This window comes from Leptinotarsa decemlineata, unplaced genomic scaffold (genome assembly GCF_025532065.1).
Source record: "Leptinotarsa decemlineata unplaced genomic scaffold, Ldec_3_MD MMD2_tig00026307_RagTag_RagTag, whole genome shotgun sequence".
NCBI classification, from domain to species: domain Eukaryota; kingdom Metazoa; phylum Arthropoda; class Insecta; order Coleoptera; family Chrysomelidae; genus Leptinotarsa; species Leptinotarsa decemlineata.
Genome location: NW_027412681.1, coordinates 12,374,301 through 12,400,649, shown reverse-complemented (window position 1 = coordinate 12,400,649; position 26,349 = coordinate 12,374,301). Strand labels below are relative to the sequence as shown.

The 26,349-nt window shown below is 34.8% G+C and overlaps 1 protein-coding gene across 2 annotated transcripts in view; it reads right to left on the bottom strand.

Moving 5' to 3' along the window:
• Window positions 1-26,349, bottom strand: part of Ser (protein serrate) — a 351,449-nt gene that overhangs the window by 97,984 nt on the left and 227,116 nt on the right. The window contains exon 1 of one of the 2 annotated variants that reach the window (XM_074181004.1): window positions 4,440-4,561. The exons of the other annotated variant lie outside the window; for it this stretch is intronic. Coding sequence (XP_074037105.1) covers window positions 4,440-4,499 — 60 coding nt within the window. The 5' untranslated portion in view covers window positions 4,500-4,561. Of the gene's footprint in view, window positions 1-4,439; window positions 4,562-26,349 lie in introns of those variants that run through there. 2 annotated transcript variants of the gene reach the window in all.

Below are 26,349 nucleotides of genomic sequence, written 5' to 3'. Positions count from 1 at the left end.
CAAAATTGAAGAAAAAATGAAGGACTAAGGAAGTCTTCAAGTATTTCTGAGTAACTGTAAGGGAATAAAATCCACAGAATTGATAGAAGTATTTCAGAAGATAAAAAACCAGTATAACTTACATCTATTTCTTCATACGAAAGCTTAATTACATTTGAAGAAAACGGAAAAATGCCATTCACTTCTTAACGGATTGAAGACGAATATATACTAAATGGATTTTACTGTCAAAAAATTTTATATATCAATGGAAAACTTATTTTCTGTACCTTTTTCTGTCAACAATTGGCCACAATTGACAAATTTATTGGCGGCATATTCATCAAAAATAAAGGCGGATTCCATTGTATATACATCTACAATGGATTTTATTCCGTTACAGTTACTCAGAAATACTAGAAGACTCCCTTAGCCCTTAATTTTTTTTCAATTTTTATTGACATAAAATAACTACTTCATTCATTTTGTCAAATATTTCAAATTCACGTAACTGACATTATACTAAATCTGTTTTCCAGTCCAAGTTTTCATTTCGAGTTGGATTGGTCATTAATAAAAACTGAAAAAAGGTTTTTTGCCAGAGATTGATTCGAAAATCAGCATATTTTCTTTAATTGGTTGATAATTAATGTCATTTGACTCATCAAACTGGAGGTAAGAATGCACTGTATTCGGTTATTTAATTGTGAGCATTGATTTTCATTTCAATAACTCATGTGGATTGTAAATAAAGTAGTAATGTGTTAGGGATACCATGTTGAAATATAAAAAAAATTCGCTTTGTTCAAATTAGCACAATTTTTACAATACCTTTTAGCTTCAATCACTTCAAAACTTGATGAATTATGTAACACAAGGCCATAATGTTGAAATTGTTCTGAAATTGTTATTTACCCATACAGAGTTCTACCCTCAGTGTAAGTATCCGTTTATTCATCAAAGTATAGTGAACCCCACTTACTTCACTTCATTTTTATGTATTATAATGCACTGATGAATAAATAATTCTTATTACTATGTGTATCTAAACTTTATTACTTTTTGATGCATCCGGCATCCGGCTCGAAGGACCGGTAACCGACTCAAAATACCACTTTTTCGGCTAGAGTTTAAGGAAATTATAATTTCCTAAAATTGATAATTCACAATATCATAACTCGATCCCCGAAAGTAATTATAGCCGCTACCTGACCATCATATTATTTCATTTGCAATAAAAGCCAGCAAGGATATTTCGCAACGAAGAAAGGACTCAAACCGTTAAGTGCTGAATCGCTCCCGATAAATGACGGCGCTTCTCGTACGTGCGAAATTCACAAAGAAATCGTCTGCCGTTCTCAGGCACGGATATTATGCGTTAAATTGAATACATTCCTACACGAAGGATGGAACAGTGGCACTTCGATACCGGAACGTTAGGTACGAGAAAAAAGTAATTCCCTTTCTTGCAGTTTGTTATACTGTGAAAATTAAATGTGATTTGCAGGAAGGATGGGATATTACAAATTATTGTGTAACTTTCACACCAGTATTTTTCCACCGCTTAATTTTATATTTTTTCTTACGACCTACGCAAAGAAAATGTTTTCGACATACCTATACAAAACTTAATTGACTTGAAACTACCCACTGTTTTAATTTGACTGAAAGTATTTCAGTTCTAACAGTAGTATCAATCAAAAGAAATCAAAAATACTTTATTATACATTTCTCGTTAACAAATGTAAGCTGTACAGAATATTTACAATATTTACATCTCTCCCACATACGGGAGTGGTAGGAAGGGGGAAAAAAGGATTGGTGAAGGAAAAAGGGGGATCGACGTGATGAGACTTCAATATTGAGCCCCAAGACGTCCGTAAGGTAAAGCGCCGCTTCATAGACCCACGATAGGCCGATGGTAGGCGCCCCCACTGGTGTTAACGGGTGGCTCTCTGCCCGATAGAGCCTCATTTCAACATTCAGTCTAAGACTTCCCGCTTCCTGCCAAAGCTTACGCGATATTTCTCGTGGTGTTGCGATTTCGGTACCTCATACCTGAATATAGTAGATGGTAGACCCCTGGAAAAAGTTTATGAAAAAACCAGGTAAGAGTAAATCTGATATCACGAAAATACGTGATTTATCTTAGCCAGCGAATGCGATCGCGCTTAGTTCATGGAAAATATCTAGCATTTCATAAATCGATCAGTGTTTACGGGGCTGATTATGATAACTTCTAAGTGCCATGATGTCCCTCGTCAGCGGGCTTTTCGGCAGAAAGAACTCCAAGAATTTATATGACAGCCTCCTGATGTGTTCAGTGACCGTCTCGACTCCTGCCAGATCTAACAGATCATTCAATGAAATGTATCTGTCACTGTTCGTGCAGATACGGAACACCTTATTCTGCATCGTCTCGAGTCTCCGCAGAGGAGTCCTCTTGAGGCTGCAGAATACGGGACAAGCGTACAACATAGTTGGTCTGATTACTTGTTTGTAAATTAGCTTGTTGTCAACACTAAGCTTCGAGGATAACTCCCAGATATCGTGCGCACCTCGGCTCGTCAACGGTATTACCCTTTACTTGAAACTTCCCGAAGATCTTCACGTTACTAAATTTCTTCGTGAAGTTGACGAGTTCTGTTTTATTAGGGTTAATCTCGAATTTGTTATGCTCGAAGTACGGCACGACCAACCTGCCGAGATGGATATGAAGCTGTTGCTTCGCCACCTCGCTCGAGAACGAATGTGCGTATATCGCAGGGTCATCTGCGTATATATCCACATTCGTTTTCGGAAACATCGGAAAGTCGTGCGTGTACAGAGAGTACAAATGCGGTGACAGGCAGGACCCCTGCGGGACACCTGCTTTTATTGGATAATTCGTAGATGTGATTTGGTCCACTCTCACACGAAAAGTTCGGTTGCTCAGGTAGGATTGAAGAATCCTAATCACCAAACTCTAACGAAAGCTTTTTGGATGTCCAACAGGACCATAACTCCTTGAACAACTCGGATCAATTGGGAAGGTGTATTCCGACCTCGCAGGAAACCCGAATTGCTGCTAGGGGATGCGTTTCATCCTATCTTCCAGGCGAATAAGTCTACTCAAGAGAATCTTATCAATGACCTTCGACACCGCACTGAGCAGCGAAATATCTGGAAGCACGCTGAAGCGACTGTTGAGTCTGAATCGAGTTGAAACTGTAAAATAATTCTAGAACCACTGGTAGAATGAATTTCAGTGTGTTTCAGTGTTTTTTTAGGGGAAGGATAGAGTCAATACTTCTTTCCTTGAACTGAGTTCATTCTATAGACGTTCAAAAAGTTTTCCTACAAAAGTCTCCATATAGTAGAAGGAGACACCTCACAAACATTCGCGACGGAATAAGTAGACTGTTCAGGATTTAATACCATCTCACCAATTATTTGCACTTGCTGTTCTTCCGGAATGTACGGATGACCTGGGAGTTTTTCGTTATGTACACTACCGATAGTTGTGAATTTGGATACAAATTCCCTCAAATATTTCCTACAGATAGGACGATTCGGAAAACGTTCATTGAAAATCCTTCCGGTCTCGTGAAAGTTACGCGTCGCACCGTGAATAAAAATCGCTTCATTTTTTTTTCAATGGACGAGAATTGACCATTTAAAAGATTGTTGACGTGGTACCTTTCTACTAGTAAAATCAAAAACTAAATGAGAATATTCTAACTGAACAACGATGTTCATTGTCGTACTGAAATTTTTGTCGTTTTTATAAACAAAAAATAACTTAACAAACCTTATTGGGTTGTTGGAATTGCCATATGGCAGATAAAAAGGAATATTTCTTGAAATATCGATAATAATGTGTTTGTCTTTCGGAAACTAATAAATGTTCCGCCATTTTGTAGTGAGTGAAGATATTGACTTCATATTCTAGGGTTGTGAAGTATTCTTCAGAAGCTTCAAAATGATGTGTCACAAGACCTCCCTTTCCATTTGATCTGTTTTTCCCAGATGACACCCAGTCGCCATCTTGAAAGCTTCATCTGTCAATGTTACTTCAAAATAAAGTATTCATGCATTAATTTCATTATCCCAAATTTCAATTCTTTGAGTTGACCCGTTCAAAAATGAAGGTGAGGGGGAACATTAAAGAAATGCACTGTATACAGAAACAGGATCTGGATTCCGGATTGTTTTGAGACAGTGTTCATTACCTGACTCATCAGTTTTTGTATTCATTTCATGCTCTAATGTATTTATTAATTCAATAATCTAATTGTTTCCCGGCGCTAGAAAGGAATATGTACGAAAAACTTTATACAACTGGTTGGTGGAGATAATATTACCACATATAATCGAATTCTTTTATATTTAAAGTTACTGCAATAAACATAACACATCGCTTTGCCCCATATTAAGCTAAGCTTGGGTAGCAAGATTCATATATTAGAAACTCCTCTTACTTTACAGAAAAGATTAGATATATCCAGTTGCATCCCACCAATATTCTGGTCAGCTTCCATTTTCAAAACACAAATATTTTTGACTTGGTGAACAACGCCACCATTGAAAACACAACTATTTTTCTTTTGACACACGTCAAAAGAATGGAATGTCTAGTACACGAGTATTCGATAGTCTACATGAATACACATACAGGATGTTTTCTGAGTTTAGGTACACCTTATTAATGGCAACCATGTGTAGAGGGTAAAACACAAAAAAGAAGGAAACATTTACTAGGAAATCAGCAGCGTTAAACCATCACAGACAAATACATATTCACAACGACCGTTATCAGAAGATTTGCCATCGAATGAACTAATTGTAGATAATATCGAATTAAATCAATTTATGTCATATTCATGCTCTAATCTCTCATCAGTGAATATATCCTTCTATCATCAGCATCTGTTAACTTGGCGGCGTCAATTGAGATAGCACAACACGTCTCGAATGATTAATGGAAATGGGGTTTACGTTTAAAGAGGAAATTGAAGAACCTAATTACATAAGTGAGTGTATTGAATTGGTAATTGAGCCAAGCAGATCATGGGAATATATATTTATCACTTTCACTTTTTGAGGACGTATCATGAGAGAGAACATTGATAAAAAAGTAAAGACTCGTTGGTTTTATTTGAAAAAACTCTATTCTTTTTCTATCACAGGAAGTTATCAGTATATTTTAGATGTAAACAAAAAACATACCTGAGATATTATATGAGATATAAAATGGAGAAACAGTGTTGGTGTCTCTTTTATCATGCCTACTGAAAACAAGTAACATCATCAACATCAAGGATATGTCAAAAATGTCAAAGGTGAAATAGTATAATTGAAAAATATGTATGTGCTTTCAATGAAGATTCATATTTCAAACACTTTTCTTGACGCACGTTCTATCAACAAAGATGACATAATCAGGAGGTGAACTAGATTGTCTAGGCCGAAACACTTTTCTCGACGCGAGTGTTCAGTTCATCTGGAAAACTAGAGTGTCTAGTGTTTGGTAGCAGTAATCATTTTGGATTTATTCTACGCCAGAGATTCCAGTACAGTAAGTTTCATATTCGAAAGTGGTTGGCAGTGTTTGACGGTGTATTTCATAAGTTCGGATTTCCAATGTCTAATATGATTCCACTGCGATTCAAAATCTATGGAAAAATAAATAACATTAAAATGAATACCTAAAATATCAATTTATATTAAGCAATAACACCTGAGATGAAAAATACAATACTGCAAATAAAATAAACAGGATACAAAATGAAAATGATTACAGGGTAAAAAATTAATAAAAAATAAAAAGAATAAAAATGAGTAGAAATTAAAAATAGATAAAAAAACTGAAACTAAGTTACTTCACAACGTTTCGACTGTCAGTATCCACAATCGTCTCCAGACATCACCCGTCATCAACCGAAGACGATTGTGGATACTAACAATCGAAACGTCGTGAAGCAATTCAGTTTGAAAAAATTTTAAATTCATTTTTGATTTTTGCTCATTTTTATTTTTATAATTTTTTTATTTCTTGTATTGTATTGTATTTTCATTTCAGGCTTTATTGCTTGTTATGATTTATATTTGATTTTATTTGTTCTTTCATAGATTTCAAAACATAGTGGAATGATATCAAACAATGGAAGTCTTAACTAATGAAATTCAAGATTCACATTGTTTAATTACCGTTTTGATTGTTTGAGTAGAATTAGGTATCGCGAAACGCTCGTCGAGATACATCATTTTTGTTCTGGCAAAGAAAAAGTGTTTTCAATAGACTCGTTTCAATTTTTGTTATTTTCGGTTTAATCCTAATACACAATATTATATAAAACATATTACAAAAATAGAAATAGAAAATAATTATATAAAAAAAACTTGAAATGTAGATATAGATCAAAATTGAAAATAAAAATTTTTAGTTTGAAAAATAACGACATATGCTATCAAAAATACATTGCAATACAATACATACATACAATACAATGATAAAAAGCAGAAAACAACATACAAATATTATATTTATTAATATTATCCTACCAAGTATTATTCTATCTGGCATTATGGATAGATTTCAATAAATGTTTTTTTAAAAATACCTAATGATGGACTAGATTTATATCATTTGGTAATATATTGTATGCATCAAAACCTTTGAAAAATAAGGAATTCATGGCACTTCTCCTATTTGTTCTGCATAAATGCAAAATAGTATGATTTCTTGTGGCATATTTGTGCACTTCTGAATTTAAACTAACAAATTCAGAAAAATAAGAAGGTAATAGATAAGCTATTCAGAATTTTATATATAAATGTCATAGTTGAGTAATACAACCGTAAAGAAACTGGTATCCACCTCAAAGTTTGTAACATAATTCCGATTTGAGTGAATCTATTCACTTTTGGAACAATTCACATACCGCGATTTTGGAGTTTTTGTAATTGAGATGTTTGATTTAGATAAAACAAGAAAATAATAGAAGCACATCAATCAAAATGTGGTTGGATAATCGCATTATACACAGTAATTTTAGACTGAGTGAATAAATTACCAGTAATTCTTGTAAAGCAATATAGTTTTTAGATATTTTTTTACATATATAATCGAGATGATTGCCAAAAAGTAATGAATTATCTAATTGGAATCCAAGATATTTGATACATGTTTCAATGTTTTCATTATCGATTTGAAAATTTATTTCATTTAAATCAAGGTTGTTCCGTTTATATTTTGTTGTAATAATCATTCCTTTAGTTATCATTTCATTCAGTTTTAATTTATTTGCCATGAGGTACACATTTACATCTTTCAATGCGGCATTAATTTTATCAATAGCTTTATCTAAGCTTGTATGATATCATGCCAATAGTGTATCATTTGCAAATAAATTTATAAAATCAACATTTATAAACAAGTTTATGTCATTTAAGTATAAGATAAAAAGCAGAGGTCCTGAAACGCTACCCTGAGGCACATCTATATGTACATATATCCAATTCCTGTGAGATATTATCTTGAAGTCTGACTTTTTGCTTTCTATGAGATAAATAGTCAGATAACCATTGGTAAAAATCACCATCAATGCCATAACCTCTTAATTTTATGAGAAGAATATTGCGATCAATTGTTTTGAACTTTAGAGCAAGTAAAACAGCTACTACAAATTCATTCTCATCAACTTCTTTTTTGAATTTAGATAAAGTGAGTTGTAATGCGGATTCACATGAATACTTTTTACTCCCGATGTAAACTGAAGAAATATGTTATTTGATAAGAAAATTGAGTGAATATCCAACTGCGAAGTAACTATGAAATATCGAACGTATATACAGGTAATGTTTTTTTAAAGTCCAGATTGATTTTAGATGTGTTTTTACTATAAACAAACTACCCAAGTAGACATAACTGAAGAATCATGCGACTTGAGGTTATGTTTGTTTTGTTAGACGTAATTTGTTTTAATTCAAAACACAAATCCGATTTTCAAGTTCCAAGCAAACATGAAAAGCAAATAATAAACTTAAGTGGCACTTAGGTTGACCGCTGAAGAATATGTTCTTAAGGCCGTCTGGGCTTCGTTTTCGGTGAACGAATATTTTATTCTACACGTTGACCAAAGTAATCATGTCATGAATATGAAAAATTGAGATACTAATTGTTTTACACATTTTCTTCATCTTAATTTCCACCTCAATGGATGGATTGAATAACAAAAAGAAAATTATAAAATGTTACGCTCCCGCAAATAAAAAAAACAAACATAAATACGTGGCGTATGTTCAAGTTTCGCGGGTTACCGATTACCGGCGATTACCGATTTTTCAATATTTTTTTAGTTAGTGGTTAGTTTCAAAACTAACAAAAAAATGGTATAATGACCGAAACTAGTCAACAAATATAGAACTATCGTGGAAAATAGACAAAAGTGTGTTTTTATAGTGTATCCTCAGAGATATACTGTTCTTTGATGGTTGTTAAATAAATTGTACTTTAATAATAATATCTTTTATTATGTATAAAAAATACATTGATACATAAAAGGAAAAGGGTTAGCCAAAGGCTATCTTACACCCCTCCCAAAAATTATGCAGTGAGTGTAAGAAAATAATTATAAAAATACTTATTTACTATCATAACAATGATAGAGAAGAAAAAAACATTGTTTTGATCAATTTAACAAGTTCATTGCACTACCATACATAGAATTTTAAAATTTTTAAATTAGCACTGAGCAGTAAGCATCTGTGATTTTATTTATTTTTCAAATTGATGAATGTTATGATTTAAAAAAGGGGTGAAATTTCATTCAGATAAGAAGGGGCTTTATAAGAAAAACATTCTTGAAATTTGGAAGTACGGTGTCTAGGTATGTTGAATGAGTTAATTCTCAAATTTACCATATGTATGTCAAAATGCCTGCCTAATAAACTATATAAATAACTAGGTGTTTTAGTTTGAAGCAGCTTAAACAAAAAAAATTTTTATCAAATATTGGACTCTGTACCTCACATTCAGCTCCTTCATTTTGAACAAAAATTGTGTGACATATTCACCATATATGGTATACAGCATACGAATCGCATGCAAGAATTTTGTATACGTTGTATCTTCTGCTTGTTATATTGCGGCAAAAAATTTGTAATACACAGAACAACAATACTCGATATGGGGGTAAATAAGAGTTTTGACTAACCTGAGTTTCATTTCTTCTGATAACTGATACTTGAATTTGTATAGCGATCTGAGTTTGAAGCTTGACTGAGTGCGTTTGATATCTTCCCAATATTTGCCAGTACAAAGCAGTATCAGTTGCATACCAAGTAAGATGTCGATCAAAGAGAACAAAATCCTTGCTGGTTGGCCACGATAGAATGGAACCTGAAGTGCCAAACGTTTCTTCTGCTACTGCGACAAACATCATTGGCATCGGTGCCAGGTGCGTTGACTGCGAGGACGAAACGTTATATCTCGAAGTCTCAGCAGTGGGGGTGATGATGGGGATGTTGATGGGTGGGGGGGGGGAGGAGGGACCACTATTTCAAATTCCATTTGACCATGGCTTTCTGGTCCGGATTTTTGTTGCTCGTAACGTTAGCCATGAAAACCTATATGTTCTTACGTAAGTTGTCTTTCAAAATTTCTTATATTTGAGATACTGCTCAAATATATAAGACTTATTAGAATGCGTTACTTGTGACTGTGTCGTTTTCAATATTAGCATTTTTACGAATCTACGAGGTACTGCTTTTAAATAATGAGACTGGTTAAGAAAAAGGATTTTATTATAAACATTATTCTACATTCGAATGCTCCTCTCCAGTACACTTCCCTTCCCTCGCCACACTCCTTTCCATACGTTATTTCCATTAATCGAAGCAGTACTGGAAGTCTTCTTTGACGAGGGCTTTCAGGAGCTCAGCCGTTTTTTGCTTTACCGCTTCCATCGACTCAAATCGGATACCTTTCAAAGCAGATTTTATCTTTGGAAACAGGAAAAAGTCGTACGGTACCAAATCTGGCGAGTACGGCGCGTGTTCGAGCACTGGAGTGCGTTTATCGGCCAAATACCGCTTCACAGATAGCGCGTGATAAGACTCAGGCAATAACCATGGGAAGATTGAAATCTTCTCCGGCCAGAAAAGTGAGAATCTCTGGAAGGGAGATTGAATGGCAAGCCGGGGTAAAGTATCTCAACCTTTTAATAGACCGAAGGCTCACTTGGAACCCGCACATAACGAGCGTCAAATCTAAGATCGAAGGTCGGATAGCACGTCTGTACCCTCTCATCAATAGAAAATCTAAAATGAGTCTGAAAAACAAAATTACCATCTATAATACGATGTTCAAGTCTGTCATCATGTATGCTTCAGGCGTCTGGGGACAAGCGGCGAAATCTAATATCTCCATTCTGTAGGTATTGCAAAACAAGTTAATAAGGGTGATTGTGAATGCTCCTTGGTTCTTGCGGAATGAAGCCATCCGCAGAAATTTGCAGCTGCCTTCTGTTCGGCAGTCCATTCAGTCGAGAAATCAGAGAGTTTTCGATGGTGCAGAAACTCATGAAAACCCATTAGTCAGGAAAGCTATGGATTACACTGTAGATGACCCCTCCCGATATAGAAGGCCCCGACACTCCGTCGAATGAGCCCCCTATATCTTCCGTTGAAAGATGAACAACTTTTTCATCCAACCCACCCCAGCCAGGTAGGGGTACACCGTGAAGGGCGGTACTGATGTCTGAGGACATTCATGCCGCCATACCATCAACACCCACCATCAGTCATGACCCGTTTGTCCTTCTGGCAAACATCAGTTCAAAGGGTAAGGGAGCCAGGCTCCAACCTGATTGAAACCAGTATGACGTGCAGGATAGCGCGTTATGGGCAGTTGCGTTGTCCTGGTGCAAAATCCACGAGTTGTTTTGCCACAAATCGGGCCGTTTTTTACGAACTCGTTCTCGTAGTGTTGTCAAAACTGAATAATACTAAGTCTGGTTGACAGTCTGATCCTCTGGAACCGATTCAGTCATCACGATACCATTAATGTCGAAAAAAAAAAACGATCAACATTGCCTTGAATTTTGATTTGGACATCCTTGCTCTCTCGGCCTCACTGAAGCGCTCACTCACTCAAACTCACTCAAAAACACGCGCACGAGATAGACAATTGTCCCCATAGGCCTCTTGTAACAAGTTTTAGCACTCAGTCGGAGTTTTTTCAATTTAACGAGAAATTTGAGATTGATACTTTGCTTCTGTTTTTCGTCACACAGGGTTTTCGGCACGAGAAAAAAACACGTTCGTTTCAAACCGCTACTGCACTAATATAGTAATAGTGTCGAAAAAGTGTTTTGATACGTGAATAGAGAAGATTTCCAGATACTCAACGCACTACTCGTTTTTTCCCCACCCTTCTAGGGCGCTCTCTAGGCGCGCAGTCTCGTTATTTTATAGCCGGACCTCGTATACTCTCTGGTAGAAACTTATCGGTGTTGAGGATATCAATACAGTTTCAAACGGTAAAATTACGTTTAATCCGATTCGTAGCTTCATATACTTATATGGGAATTTGGCCTTTCTTTCAATCCAAGAATATTTAATCGATATACAAGATATACGATTTACTTTCACAAAAAAGTGATGTTTCCATTTACTACACTATTTTGGGAGATATGAGTGAGTATATGTGTATATTAAACGATATCATTTTTCCCAAATGTAGAATTCTTATACTTAAACTATATAATTTTTTATGAAAATCCTACAATACAGAAAACCCTATATAATATTAATCAGTATTGTTCCGACTCCATCAAACGAATCTCAAGTGCAAGTTATATTTAGAGAAGTTAAACGAGTTGAATATTTTTGCCCACAGCTTGTGGGCACGCTTTATTTCTCTTATGTGCACAGGTGCATCGATACAGAATGTAAACAGCTCAGCTTTCCCTTACCATGCATGAGAATTTATTGTTTTGCGTGTACGAGTATTTTCATATTTTTATGCTGTTTGCACCGCATTCATCACAAAAATGTTTACACCCAATCATTTCTGTCACTGTGAAAATGTTATTTTTTGTTCATTAAGAGAATGCGGAATTAATTAATTTCGAAGGGAGGTGCTGAAATATGGAGTGGGATACAACGTCAAATAGGTACATTCTAAGAAGCTTGAAGTGAAATATTATCAAGAAGAAGGATAGTTAGCCTACGCTTTGAAATTTATTGATTTTATCATGAAGCATCAAAATAGAGCACTTTGAAAAGATAAATTTACCTTCTCAGACAGAAATCAGTTTTTTATATTGAATAACATGGGAGAAAAGTGCAAGTACAACTCTCATATTCCACAAGATCAATAATTTCAATTGAAAATTGTCCGAGACTCCAAATAATTCAAGTTTCAAATACATCCCATCATTATTATTATAAGCGATGAGCGCCAGCATCATCATACGATGACCACTCCCCACACCGTGAGGTAAGTGATCGTTGGGTGTTTGAATCATGTGCCTTAAGCAGACACAATGATCATTTGTCTGGCCTAGATTTCTGCATTAGTGAAGAAAGACGGCGTGATTTCAAGATTCGAGAGTAGGGAGGTATCATTCCACCAAGGACTCCAAAAACCAGAACAACCGTATTAACAAAGTGGTCCTGATAGTGTCTCTGGGGTTCGAAGAGTTCTTTTATTTCATCAGTGTTCATTTCTCTTGTGGAATCATATGCGTCTCATCTGAAAACTCCACGATGAATGCTCTGATGGTCGGTCATCAGTTCGCCTCTCGTCAGGCCTTGCACCTGATGTTTCGAACCTCTATACCCATCACGCGACTACGGTAGTCCTATGAGATGAAAACCCATTTCGGTGTGCCATGATGAATCCCTGAGTTTGACTCGACCTGAGGAAAGCGAACTTCCGGTACTTTGATAAGCCGAGGTCTATAATGCCGCAGGCATATCTCTGCAGCTTATATGTGGGCCTTTTGTTGAACGTATCGAAGATGAATCTGTCGTGTTTCGAGATGATGATCTATTGATCGAAAACTAACTAAAAATGAGCTCAAAATAATGTTAGGATTTGTACTTTTCTCTTTTTTGATAGGTAGAAAATCTGAATAAAAAAGTATACACTTATAAAGAACAAAATCCAGGCTGGAAGGCCGTGGTCGAATGGAACTTTTCACCCGCTACTGCGGCGAGCATCATCAGTAGTGTATGCGTTGACTGCGAGGAAGAAGATAGTATCTCGACTGGATGGAGACTGGATGGAGAGCTACGTGTGCACTCGAATTTATATTTCTAGAGGGTAGTGGCGGGGTGCTGGTGGGGAGTCCATGCATAACGTTGTTCTGATTGGTTCACGTATTGAACAGGCACACGAAGAATATATACTGTGAGATGTTTTACAGAACAACTGCTAGATTCTATTTTGTTCTGTTTAATACCGTGTCAAGATTATGTTAGTTCTTGGGAGTCTTCTGACTTCATATCTCCGGAAAAAAATCTAGCCTCATGGGCTCATTGCGTTTATTCTTACGTTTTTTTCGTGACCCCAATTCCAACAACATTGGTTCCTGTACTAGTTTATGCAGGTCTTTTATTGGATTATTGTCATATTCTGCTGCATGATTAACTTGTTTCCTGTGTTTCTGTTCCGAAAAAAACATAACGAATTGGATGTCTCTTTACAATGTCTAGGTGTATTTTCACACTACTTTTCACGATTCTTATTGACTCATTTTCTGATTTGGTCCTGTACCATAGATACCTTCGCAGGGACAACATATGGAAATGATAATTTGGGTTCAGCACACTCATTAACATTTTCGTTAAATGTAATTCCTGAGTTGTCCTAACTGTTTGTAACAATATTCTCTCAATTCATTGGGGACTCAAATCAATATTCCTTGGGCCCTGTAGGATTTCATGTACTTTCATTAGAAAGACAGATGATTATTAAACAAGAGAATATGTAAAATTCAATTTTGAAATTCTCTAAATCAGCACTAGCACTAAAAATCTATCAAAGCCAAATACCAAAAACATCACTTAACTCTATACTCAAACCGCTTTCGGGTACCAAAATCAAGAGTACGCTGAACCAATTTCGGGATCCGCTAAAAAAGAATTGATAGCAGAAATATTCTGATCTCTAACGGTTCAATAGCAACAGCTCACACACATGGGAGGCTGATTCAAGAAAGAACCGATAAGAAATTAAACTTCGAGGCGGGACTTGTCAAAAACATCCTTCGCATTTTCTACACCGCATTTAACCTGTCCGACAGAAGTTCCAGTCATCTTGTCATAGCCACATGGGCGTGCGAGAGGGGAGTGTATAAAACACAAGGTGGATTCACGCGTTGAATAAGTATCGATGAAGTATACGTACTATACAAAAAAAATTGTTAATACGTCATTTCGATGTATTTTTCAGTTTGTCGACAAACGGGAAGCATGTTATATTCACTTTTGTCTTGATCCCTCGTAAGTACATTGAATTATGTCAATGGCTATAGATAAGCTTGAATTGATGATTTATTTACCTGAGCATGACACATATTTAAAATGGATACATTATTTCCACATAAATAATGTAAAAAATGCTTCCTGACGAACTTCAAATGAAACATGTACTTCATCTTAAGTTTTGGCATTTCGCTAAATTGATTTGAGTGAACTACTTCTTGAACATAAAAATGTCACTTTCAGATTCAAACATGAAATAATTGAATTTTTTCAAAATTGTGACTATTTTTTGAATGAAGAAAAAATCCGACAAAAACTTTTACAACTAATATCTGAAGGAAAATATAGCTATAACTGAGATTTGCTAATAACATTCTCATTTGGTATATTTGGAAGGTTAACGAAATTTAAAATTAGGTTAATTTCCTCAAAATTATCTTTTTCAGTTAAGACTATGTTATGAAACTCCGGTACTAGCTACACTACTTGAATCTAGCTGTATGGCTAGGTTAGGTTACAGGTTAAGTTATAGCTGTCAGCTATGTTACATTTTTGGAATTCATAAAAAAAAACAATTTTCAACTTGAACTTTTTGTGATATTTTCCTCAAAATTATCTTTTTCAGTAAAGACTATGTTATGAAACTCCAATACCAGCTACACTAGTTGAATCTAGCTCTAGCTATGTTAGGTTACAGGTTAAGTTACAGCTGTCATCAACAGCTATATAACAATTTCGGAATTCAGCAAAAAAAATCAATTTTTAACTTGGACTCTTTGTGGTTTTTGCCCACAAATAATACCAAACAAAAATTCTACAGGAGCAACAGCAAATACATTTGCAGAATGCAAATGCGATCGAAAAAAGGAGGTATCATTTCATTACCAAAAGAAAGTTTCTGAAATAGTCCATATTGCGACTTTAGAGTAACTACTAGAGTCGAGCGGAGCGCCAAATTTTAAATTCAGATAGATGGTCAACGTACAAAAATATGAAAATTTATTAAACATTTTTCAAAATTTAGCGCTAGCTCAAATAACGAAATTTTACTCATATTCAATATTTACAACTTTGGATCGAATGTGAAATAATAAGCCCGTTTTAGAAGACTACTCGCCGCCATTGCTGTGCTACTACTTAGACCTAATGCGATAATGGGCCTATACAGTCCAGAGATAAAATCACTATAGTTTTAATCGATTAGATGATGATTAAACAAGTGATCTGGTATGCCAGATCGATAATTAGACGATATTGCTGGTTACCATATTCATTAAAAAGTTTAATTACATTTTTTCGCAATTAACATGCTCGAACGGGCATTTCGATAAGGTGCTACATGACAAGTTTAATTGATATATTGCCTTTAATGATAGCGTGTCCAAGAGAGCTGGTATGCGGCGCGCAAACATTGCTATTGAAAGTTCCACCGGTTCATGAGTTATTGGGTTGTCGAGGAAAATTAGAACAACTGGATCTTAAGCTGAGTCTGGTTCACAAGTGCCATTTTATCAAAAATCTGACCTCTAGGAATGGTATCTGAAAACTTCTTCTGAAGAAGAAAACCCGACAAAAATTATAGACGTTATGAAAAGTCAAGTGAAAAAAGTAGTTCCGTTTCTTGCAAATATTTCAAGATATGTTTTAAAAATAACCACTAATCAACCGCTACTAGCCATAATTTTTGAAAGCGGTTATCTGGAATGTATATTATTGTTCAAATCATCTAAAGGAACAATTCGTTCGAGCCAGTCTCAACTCCCTACAATGTAGGTTAATGAACTGACACCTGTCAAAAAACAACTACTCCCCTGGCTTATACCACCAAGGGCGTTGGATTATATCCGACAGGTGTCAGTGTAGGATTCTTCACTGGAGTTATTCCTACATATGCTGTTGGCGATACAACTAAGACTGGCTCGAACGAAATGTTCCTTAAGATGATTTGATTCATAGCCAGTCTTCAAGTATGTCCACTGACTATATGTGAGAAGTTTTCTTTCCTTATTCGAGGAATTGGGCAAATTTCGAATATGCGGTTGGTTACCTCGTTCACAGGCAGATGGGGCGATGACAAACCTGTTGTTTGTTGTCCGTTTCAGCCTAGTTCGAGGAATGATACTCAGAAGGAATTCGATCGACTTTATGTTGATGATAGACACTACCTTGCACTGACGAGTGGCCAAACAGCCCGAAACCGATCTGCAAGTATGTTCCAATAATTGAAAATCTATTGTGGCAGTTGTATCGCCAACAAAATATGCAGGAATAACTTCAGTGAAGAATCCTGCACTGACACCTGTCAGATATAATCCAACGCCTTTGGTGGTATTAGCCAGGAGAGAAGTTGTTTTTTGATAGGAGTCAGTCTATTAACCTACAGTGTAGGAAGTTGAGACTGGCTCGAACAAATTGTTCCTTTAGATGATTTGATTTATATGCCCACTGACTATATGTGAAAAATATATTATTGTTGTTAACTTTTGAAACAGGACGGTTGTGCTAATTGTGTCAATTGCTGAATTATTTTCGATGTGAGAAGTGGAAGCCATGCACCAATGCATTTTCCAAATTATTGATTTTATAATATCCAGACTGAACATTGAAGTTAAACTGTTCCTTTTGAAAAGTTACTGTTAAGTTCTGGTGAATCATCGGAGGAGGATGAAAATCACAGAGGGCCTAACTTTTGAGAATTTCATGAGCTGATGATAAAACTATCTTTAATCCAGTCTGTTATCATCCGAATTCAATATAATAAATCATTGTATGATTATAGAAAGAGATGATGGAGTTAATCTTGAGTTGACTACATATTTGTGTTCAAAATATGGATGAATGCACATTTTGATGTAAAAAGGGACCTCACTATATGTGTGCATTTTCCATCCAATATTTTTGTGGCCTAGTTCCAATGGCCTGCGACAAATGAAACATCAGAAGAAGAGAACGAAAAAATTCAATTTAGTGAACACTTAGGTAGTTCGTTGTTTTCTTTACCCAAATGAGACAGTAGTTGATAACCGGAACTGTTCAGTGTTGAAAAATACCTGTATTAATCATTTTTTTTAGTAAAAAAATGGTAGGTAGCATTAGAATGGTATGAAAATCATATGATTCTACTCATCTAGGTATGTAAAATAAGACATTATCTTTTACACTCCAAAACTATTTGGTTCACAAAGTTGTTTGTTGTTCTCAAAACAGTATGAAAACAACTGAGGTACTCTTCGATCACCCTTTCAAATATTCCAAATCATTTTTCAGGAAACCGTGTTCAATACCTAACAGGTATTGGTTCAACTGAAAAGAACCACAATAGTCGTGATTTTAAAATTTCCAAATCACGTTTCTAGTTTCTTTTGGAACATATTCTCAAAAACTATTTGAGATATCGGAATTCTGAATGAAGATCCATAAAGACCAGGAACTATTCTAAGAGAAAATAACAACCCTAGGAACTGTACTGAGCAGATTTATAATTTTAATTTCGAAACAAAAAACTCTCGTGTAGAATGAGAAGTAAACTCGTCTATTTCATCTCCTCTCGGAATGCCAACTTAGCTTTTGAACGCGCGTCGAGAAGAGTGTTGGAGTTCTGGTCTTTGGAAAGAGTGTTTTTTCTGGTTTTGTTAATAAGTTGATTTTTGCTAGTTGAAAGTAAATATGAAACTTCAGATCAAATCGGAAACATAGAACTTTTTCATTACTTGAAGCTATTTTATGAAAGCTTTAGAAAAAAACCGCATCAAACATAAAAAAAACATCTTCCACTTTTTGAAAATAATCGATAGCATTACAAGAGTGAAAATCTGAATGTAGCAATGGATTATTTCTATTAGTTTGTTTTTCTTCGTAATGAAAACTACATACTGATAAAATTATTCAAGTTTTCAAAAAAAAACGCACAGATGCAATGATGTAGATTCACAAAAACATTTTTTGGTGAATTTTGATCTGAAAATTGTTTCTTGGAAAAAACGTCACTGATAAAAATGATTTTATTATCTTTTTTACAGTTTTTTTTAATGCTTAATATAAATACATATCTAGTTTATTGAAATGGGATTTTGTATTTTCATGAATAATTGAAGGTAATACAAGAATCCTTTAATGTGTCAGTTCCTCGTTCAGTAAACGAAAATCTAAGGTTTTTAATTGAAAAATTATCGTTTTCTTATGTTAACTTGCAACAAGTAAAAAGTAACTGCATTAACGCACGCATAGTTAATTATGTCAATTTTTTTGCCGACGCATTCTTGTTTATTCATATGTTTGATAAAGAAGGTGTTATTTTCAGCATTTTCTCGAGTGACATCACACGTTGACAAGAAAACGATTATACTATTTCCTCAAATAGTTGGTAACAAGTGACGACCACGACTGTCACAAACCCTTTTTTATGTTGGTAAGAAGTGACGAGAAACAAATATTTTTCATGATGAAAAAACCAAAGTTCATACCTTCTTGCATACTACATGAAATCAGGATACCTTTTTCTGATTTGAAGTTGAACAGTATCTTAGTAAGATCTTTAAAGTGGTGAAAGAAATGCATATCGACGAAAACATAGTTACTTTCAGTTAACCCTACAAAACAAATATGAAGACAAAAAAATTTGGCATGTGATGGAATTGGCCGATACTTCAAAATCAATGAATGATAACATTTTCAAATAACAGTTTATTGTAAGATGCAACTCTCTGTATACACTATTCAACAATTGCCGGAATTATCATTGTTGACTTCTGAATGGGTCACCATATTCCCTTTTGTGCTCTGTTACAACAACCGTTCACAACTTTTCTCCAGGTCTTATTCACTTAATGTTTCTTTTGTTCGGGTAATAAGTTAATTTGAGAGGCGTACTATGAGTACTAGTTACTATCACGCCATATAGTGAGTGCTGCATTTATTTATAGAATGTTTCATACGTCTAGTCGGTTAATAAAGTGTAAGAATGGTAAACGAATCCATTGAGAGTAATAGTTTTAAAATAAAAATCAATGATTACCCAGTGTTAGATTTCCATTTGTAAATATACGAATAACAGTGAATGTGTTTTCAATAGTTTTACTTCACATGAATTTAGTCATTTTGAAAAAACTCAACTATCACAAAATGTGGAAAATCTCAAATATTGCAAAGTGTAGCGACATGAAATGAGTACAAATTTTTAATGTTACTTATATAAAAATAGATACACTTGAGGCAACGAATCATTACATATGCGTCATCAATATCCGACACAAAAAAACAAAACAGTTGCGTTCATGCAGAAGGAACTCTTATTCACTTGAGAAAAGTTTTTCCATTTAATCAAGCATACTTTGTTAATTATTACTTTTGTTTTCAACAAAATTCCTTGAATACGATCTAATCGTTCATAAATATATCATTAGCAGATAATGAAGTAGTTCTTACGAATGTTTGTCTTCAACTCAATTTGAAATATTCGGTTTGCTTATACTAGCTCGACATTCCATTTGTTAATGTGTAGTGCCTGAAATAAAATGAGTCATTTCATATTGCAAAAACAACCAGTATCAGTATTTTGTTAGAATGGTATTCACTAGTTCCACACAATCATTCATCTTGTAAGGTTGATCTATTATTTCTAAGCAAATGAATACTCAAGATTTGCAGAGTAACAAATAGCGACATAACTGTATCAAATACTTGATATTTGTCATATTCCAAGAACTTCATTTTCATGCTGATCGTCATTCCAAGATGGAGAAACACAGTCTGGTGATACAAACAAAATAAATATTGTATTGCTTTTGTAGGTATCTTTTCCCTTGGTTTGTAAGAATTCAGATAGGCATATGAATATGTTGAATTCAATAACTTGAAGAACAATGTCAAAAACCTGACATTTCCTCAATTTTATTCTGAACGAACAATTAAAAAAATTCATCAAGAATATTACCTCAATATTTATAAAATACCACCCTCATATTTCAGATATTTCATCGCCCTTTGCAAAATTTATTACAGAGATCAGAATTTGAATTTAGTTCTATATAACTTTCTTTTTGATTCTCATTTTCGGTTTGAATCAAAGCGGAATGAAATGAGCTGTGACAAGCTTAGATGGATGTTTCATTGCACAATAAGGAAATGCCAAGCCAAAAAGCAGCACAACGGACTTCATTTGAACATTTCACATATCTATCCATCCACATTGTTTCATTTCGAAGAGTGGCTGTCAAATCGGAATGAAGTAGATGGATAGTTGTTCCGAGATGCACGATTCCCCTATGAATATTTATGTCGGATTTAAGTAGTCTAAAGTAGTCTTTCTATTACCTTTCATTAACATTTATATATGCACAATCAAAAATTATAATGTAAGCGACTGTACACGGGTCTATTCAATTTGCTCATTTTTAGATATTGGTAAATGCCTGCTTAATAACTGCTTATAAGGAACGCAGTTGAAAAAACTGTGAAGCAAAAGAGATGTAATTTATACGCAGTCAACTGATTGGTTCCAGTTTTGATTTATGTGGTATGTGGGAATAAGAATTGTTGAATACTTTTGGTACTCTGTGGTAGGTACTACTACAGTATTCTACGGGAGTGGTAATTCACTTTCATTAATTTCAAGTACTCTTTGAAGTTGGGCCTGAGGTTTCGAACTTTAACTAAATATACATTTGCTCAGGAACTGAATGAATATTAATTTAAACCTGTTTCGCTGTTGTAAGATCAAATTATTGTTACCTGTCGGTGATATGATTACATGGAATGACATCTATATTTTACACTCGAAATAAGTGGCGTTGATGATTTTTTTCGTAAACTGATGACCAGATATACCATATATTATATTATTTTTCTTCACTTTCAGGTGAGCCACTAACATTTTTATATTCGTAATGAAAACATTCGGTAGATGATTGTTATTAATACGTCTAATTCGTTTTTTAACTGTGAATTCCTCGACTTCATTTCATTCTACTAAACATTGCTGTGAAATCAGAATCTATTGATGTCTTTGAAATATCATTTTCAGCAGAATCCAGATACAGTCATATCCCTTCAGCTATTAACTGCCAATGCGAAGAATTATATGTGAAGTGAAAAATGAAGGTCGACCTCAAAAAACTAATGACCAGGAAAAAAAAACTTTTTTATTACAGACTTTTTTCTCTGTCGTTGTCTGTTTCAACCTCATCCATAATGGCTGAGGTAGAGAGTAACTTTAAAGTAAGTCTGAAACTTAGATTTTTATGACTCACCACTCAATAGCTATATATCGTCTAGAACTGGAATTTTTATTTCTTCCATTAACTCATCAACTATGTGTCATTTTCTCCTCAATATACTTGATGATTTCAGATATTTCCTTTCCTTTTCTTGATGACTTATCACAACGCACACATATAAAAATTTTGTTATATTGTATTTCAGAGTCATAATTCAGACTTGTGGAAATCAAGGTGATTTGCAGTATCAGTATCAAGAGTTTTCATCATCATATTTGGTCCATCTGGAGATTGAGAAGCCAGACCTCAAATGGTACTACAAGTTCTAAATAAATTTGGAACTATCCGATCTATACAGTTTTTTAGAATTTTTGGTACTTATATTCTTCCAAACATGGTTTCCCCTTTTTTTTTGAACACCTATAAGATGAATTATCTCAATATGACTATAAACATAATGGAAAAATTAAAATTTTTTGTAAACATGTGTCAACTTTCAGATAATAACAGCCTGAAAAATATTTGACAGATATTGGTGTAGGCCTAGTGGGGTAGTTCTTACTTCGCCGCAAGATGGTGCCAATTGTATTTCTATTTATTTTAGTCATCAACTGAGACTTGATTAATGATGTCGATACCACTGTTTTTTCAGAAACAAATGACAATGCTGGAAACGCGTAAGTTGACGTTTGTCAACATGCAAAGATAGTGTCATATTTGAAAACTGATCTTCGCTGGCAGTCCATAGATCCATTCTGATGGTTCGCTCTTTGAAGAGTTTAGTGAGTACTGGGTGAAATGAAACGATGTTGTTTGGTAAGTACTTGTAAAATATTGAGGAAGCAATATACAACCCTCAAGAAACGTATAATGGAAATAAAAGAGGAATATAGGAACAGTAGGTACGAAGGTGCGTTTTGTTTTCACAAATCTTCCAAATTGAGTCATTTCCATCAAAATTGGATTTACTTCCAGACAACCCACTCTCGTTTATGTCCCACTTATCAGTCACTGTTAGTAGCTCCCTCAAAATGCTGGGCTTCCTAAGAAGATGCATGTCAGACTCTACTGATATCAAGAACTCAAAACTGCTACTGCTCTCTACTAAGATCCTATCTTGAATATGTATCTTCTGTCTGGAACCGATCATATGTGATCCATATTCAAATGTTCAGGGAATTACTAAGATTGGTTGCATTCAAATCCGCAATTACACCCGAGAACCACAAAATTATCAAGAAACTGCATTCTCTTGTAGACCTCCAGACATTCCACAACAGAACAGATAATAAATACATTTTTTTTCAAGTAATAAACCACATTGATCGTTGAGAGATTTGCATGAAAATTACAGTTAGTCTTAAAATATTGGGTATGCGATTCTGACAAATATTCACTTTGTTCCTTATCTTAAACATCCATGTTGCCATCTTCGAGATCTCTACCCATTTTTGCATCATTTCATAATGATTTTTGTATCTTCGGAAGATTTGGTGTAACGATATGAATTTTGTTTCGCCTTGTAACCGATAATTTCTATTTTGATTACATACAACTGAGAAACTCACCTGGAAAACGGGTTTAAGAACAATTCGTCGTCGAAAAATTTACTCGAGTCATGTATCATAACCTCACTTTCCAACTTCCGATCCGAAGATTGCCGCTATTATCTTGTCATCTATCCCATTCCGCGATCATACAACATAATCATTTCATAAACTGAAATACCAAACATAAGTTGGCACGTTTGCATTCCTCGATGGCGTCTTGCGAATCCCTGCGGACATTTTTATTAGTGGACCGCCAGTGCAGTGTCTCTCTCGTCCGTCACTGTCAAGTCGGGGTGGCTCTGCCTCTCGATAGCGATGCAGACTGCTGATTTTGCAGCCGGGCGATCAGAGATATCGCTGTCTTTCGCTTTTGGACCAGTATTTCTTATCGCAGATCGTGATCGCCAACGCTGTTTTGGCTGTCGCCTCAAACTCGCTGGATCCGTTTCGACCGCTGCTTCTGATGCTCGCTTGTTTCGAAGATATAGATACCTTGATTATATTTTATTACTGCTTGCGTAATGCGAATCGAAAGAGTGACGACCTCAGTGGTGATTTTTGTGAGAAAAAGTCGGCGAAAGAGGTGAGAAAAGGTCCGTTACAATGATGTCATACACGTTTGGTTATCTGCTATGGCCAATATTTTTCATACGCCATAATCAAGTATGAAGGTTTATTTTTTGGTCCTGAGAAATATATTTAGGTGAACGCAGCCATTAGAAGTACCTAGTTCGAAGGCACCACGTTGTTCGGTATTTGTTTGACAGCCATCTATTGGCGAAACAAACATCAGACACCATTAACATAGTAATAACAAGAGCACTAGAGGATCTTTTTAATGTTTCGGCCCATTTGATAGAATTTAAAGTGATCATGATTTTTATTTAGTAAGTTTTTGGCGAGCACATTAGACCATTTCTCCTAATTTATGAGTGAAGCATTGTTCAAACTGTACATTTTTGTAATGATACGCTTTCACAGAAAGTTAATATAGTGAGTTTTGTCAATAAAATTTCAAGTTCTCATCGAGGTATAAGATTAATTATAGACTATAATAAAACGGAAAATTGTACCACGTTAAGATCTGAATAATTTAGACTGTAAGTAGTAACGTTTTTTGCAGAAAATAGTATTTTTCGCAGTATATATCAATCGTTTTTGTTTCTTATAGCACAAAATTGATTTTTATCAACCTTTTTGGGTTTTTTTACCTTCTACGATCTGAAATTGTCATACAGGTGTAGAGAAGGCAAACTTCTCAAATCACCCCGATAGGTTACTGAGTTAACGTAAAATCTAACGAATATTGCAGTTTTCTCTTTGATTTTCTTCAAAAAGTCCTTGATAGATATCAAAGAAGTTTCAAAATATGAAATATGTCTGAAACATTGGTCTTGAAGTTTCACCAATATAACTGTTACCACTAGAACATAGCTTCTTATGAATAAAATTTTTCATTTTTTCTTCTGTGTTGTTGGGTTTTGTATAGATCTTAGTGTATTTCATAACATTATAACTATTTCCAATTTGTCTTATCTCGGATAATCCTGGAATATAAGGTTTGTGAAAGATGTTGTTCATAGGCATAGGGTCATTTAGCTTTTAATTGATTGTTGAGTCTACAAACGAATCTGGGTGAGTCTTTTTTTTAATTTTCAGTTGAATTGCAAATCGTATTTGCTCCGTTATAGAGACAATCTCTATAAGTATGTGTTTTCTTTCGATGAACATTTGTATCAAAATGATCACATACCTTTTTTAATATTACGTCAAGAAAAGTACATTTTCTATCTATTTTGAATCCCTATTTAAAAAAAAGGTACACACAAACTCTATTTCCGTAACAAAAAATGACTCTCGTTGAATATATGAATTTGGTGAAATTTGTTTATCCTTTGCACTCTAAGTCTTGAGGAAAATCAAATGCTCCAAATTGTTTTACTACAATATTAAGAGCATCCAGTGATGGTGAACAAAATCAGCTAGAAGTGAAGGACTCATATTTTATGTTCATCTTAACAAATATTCATTACTGAGAGTGAGTTCCTGAAATGGCCGATTTTTTCGATGTTTGAGAGACTCCAAAAACAGATCGGAACACCAAGTTTTCGCTTCAGATTCATGATCACCGAGTATAAAAATTCCAAAAACTGGTGCGGATATTCACCTCAAAAATTATTCGTACATATTCTGAATTTGTTCGAAATCACCTGACAGGGTTTCGATAGAGTGTGTATTTCTACCGAAAAACTCCCTGATTTGGCATCAGCGCGAACTGGACAGACGGGTTCTGCACAATCTGCACACTAATCAACGTAAGGGTCAAGAGCCCATCGAACGCACAGGTGCAAATGTTTTGTTGTGGGTCACCGAATATCGAATGCATCGATTTCTTTTGAAATTGTCGCCGTCCGCCCACCAGAGCTGCCTTTCTACCTGTTATGCTAAACAGAAATGCACTACTACACTTCACGCATATTATGTAACGAGACTGCCTGTCTCCTGTCTCCCGCCTCACAGATCATAATGAGCCGGACGGCGAGAAAAATGACGCTCATTTGTTTTGTTTCCCAGCATCTCAACCAACCCAGATTCATGGGCTTCTTTGAATAATGGATTGTTGGGACCGTGACGTAGGGTTCCACAGGGGTCTCGTTCTAACCCTTTCTCATTAGAATGTACACTTCTGTATCATCTACACTAACACAACAAATTTTATAGTCAAAAAAACTGACGTGCCAATGATCAAAACTTCTCTCTCTCTATTCACTCAATAATTATATGATACTATGACATTGAATGTCGAAAGCTTTTCAACTAACACTCTTGCAAAAATGAAATTTTTTATGTTTTTTTCGAGATTCGAGGATTTGCAAGATTCAAGGATTTGAGAAACGTACAAAATTTGGTTCTCAATTGTTAATTAATTATTTTTTGTTGTCAAATATATAAGACAGGCATGATTTTTCAACTAGAAATGAAGCTATCATGTTAGGTTCATTACTTTGTTTGCATTTTATCCAGATAAAGTAAGATTTCTGTGCTCAGTGATTTTTCTTCCATCACTGTTCTAACTGAAACTATTTTGATTTATGGGATGCCAATGAATATATTTAATGAAATGAAACTTC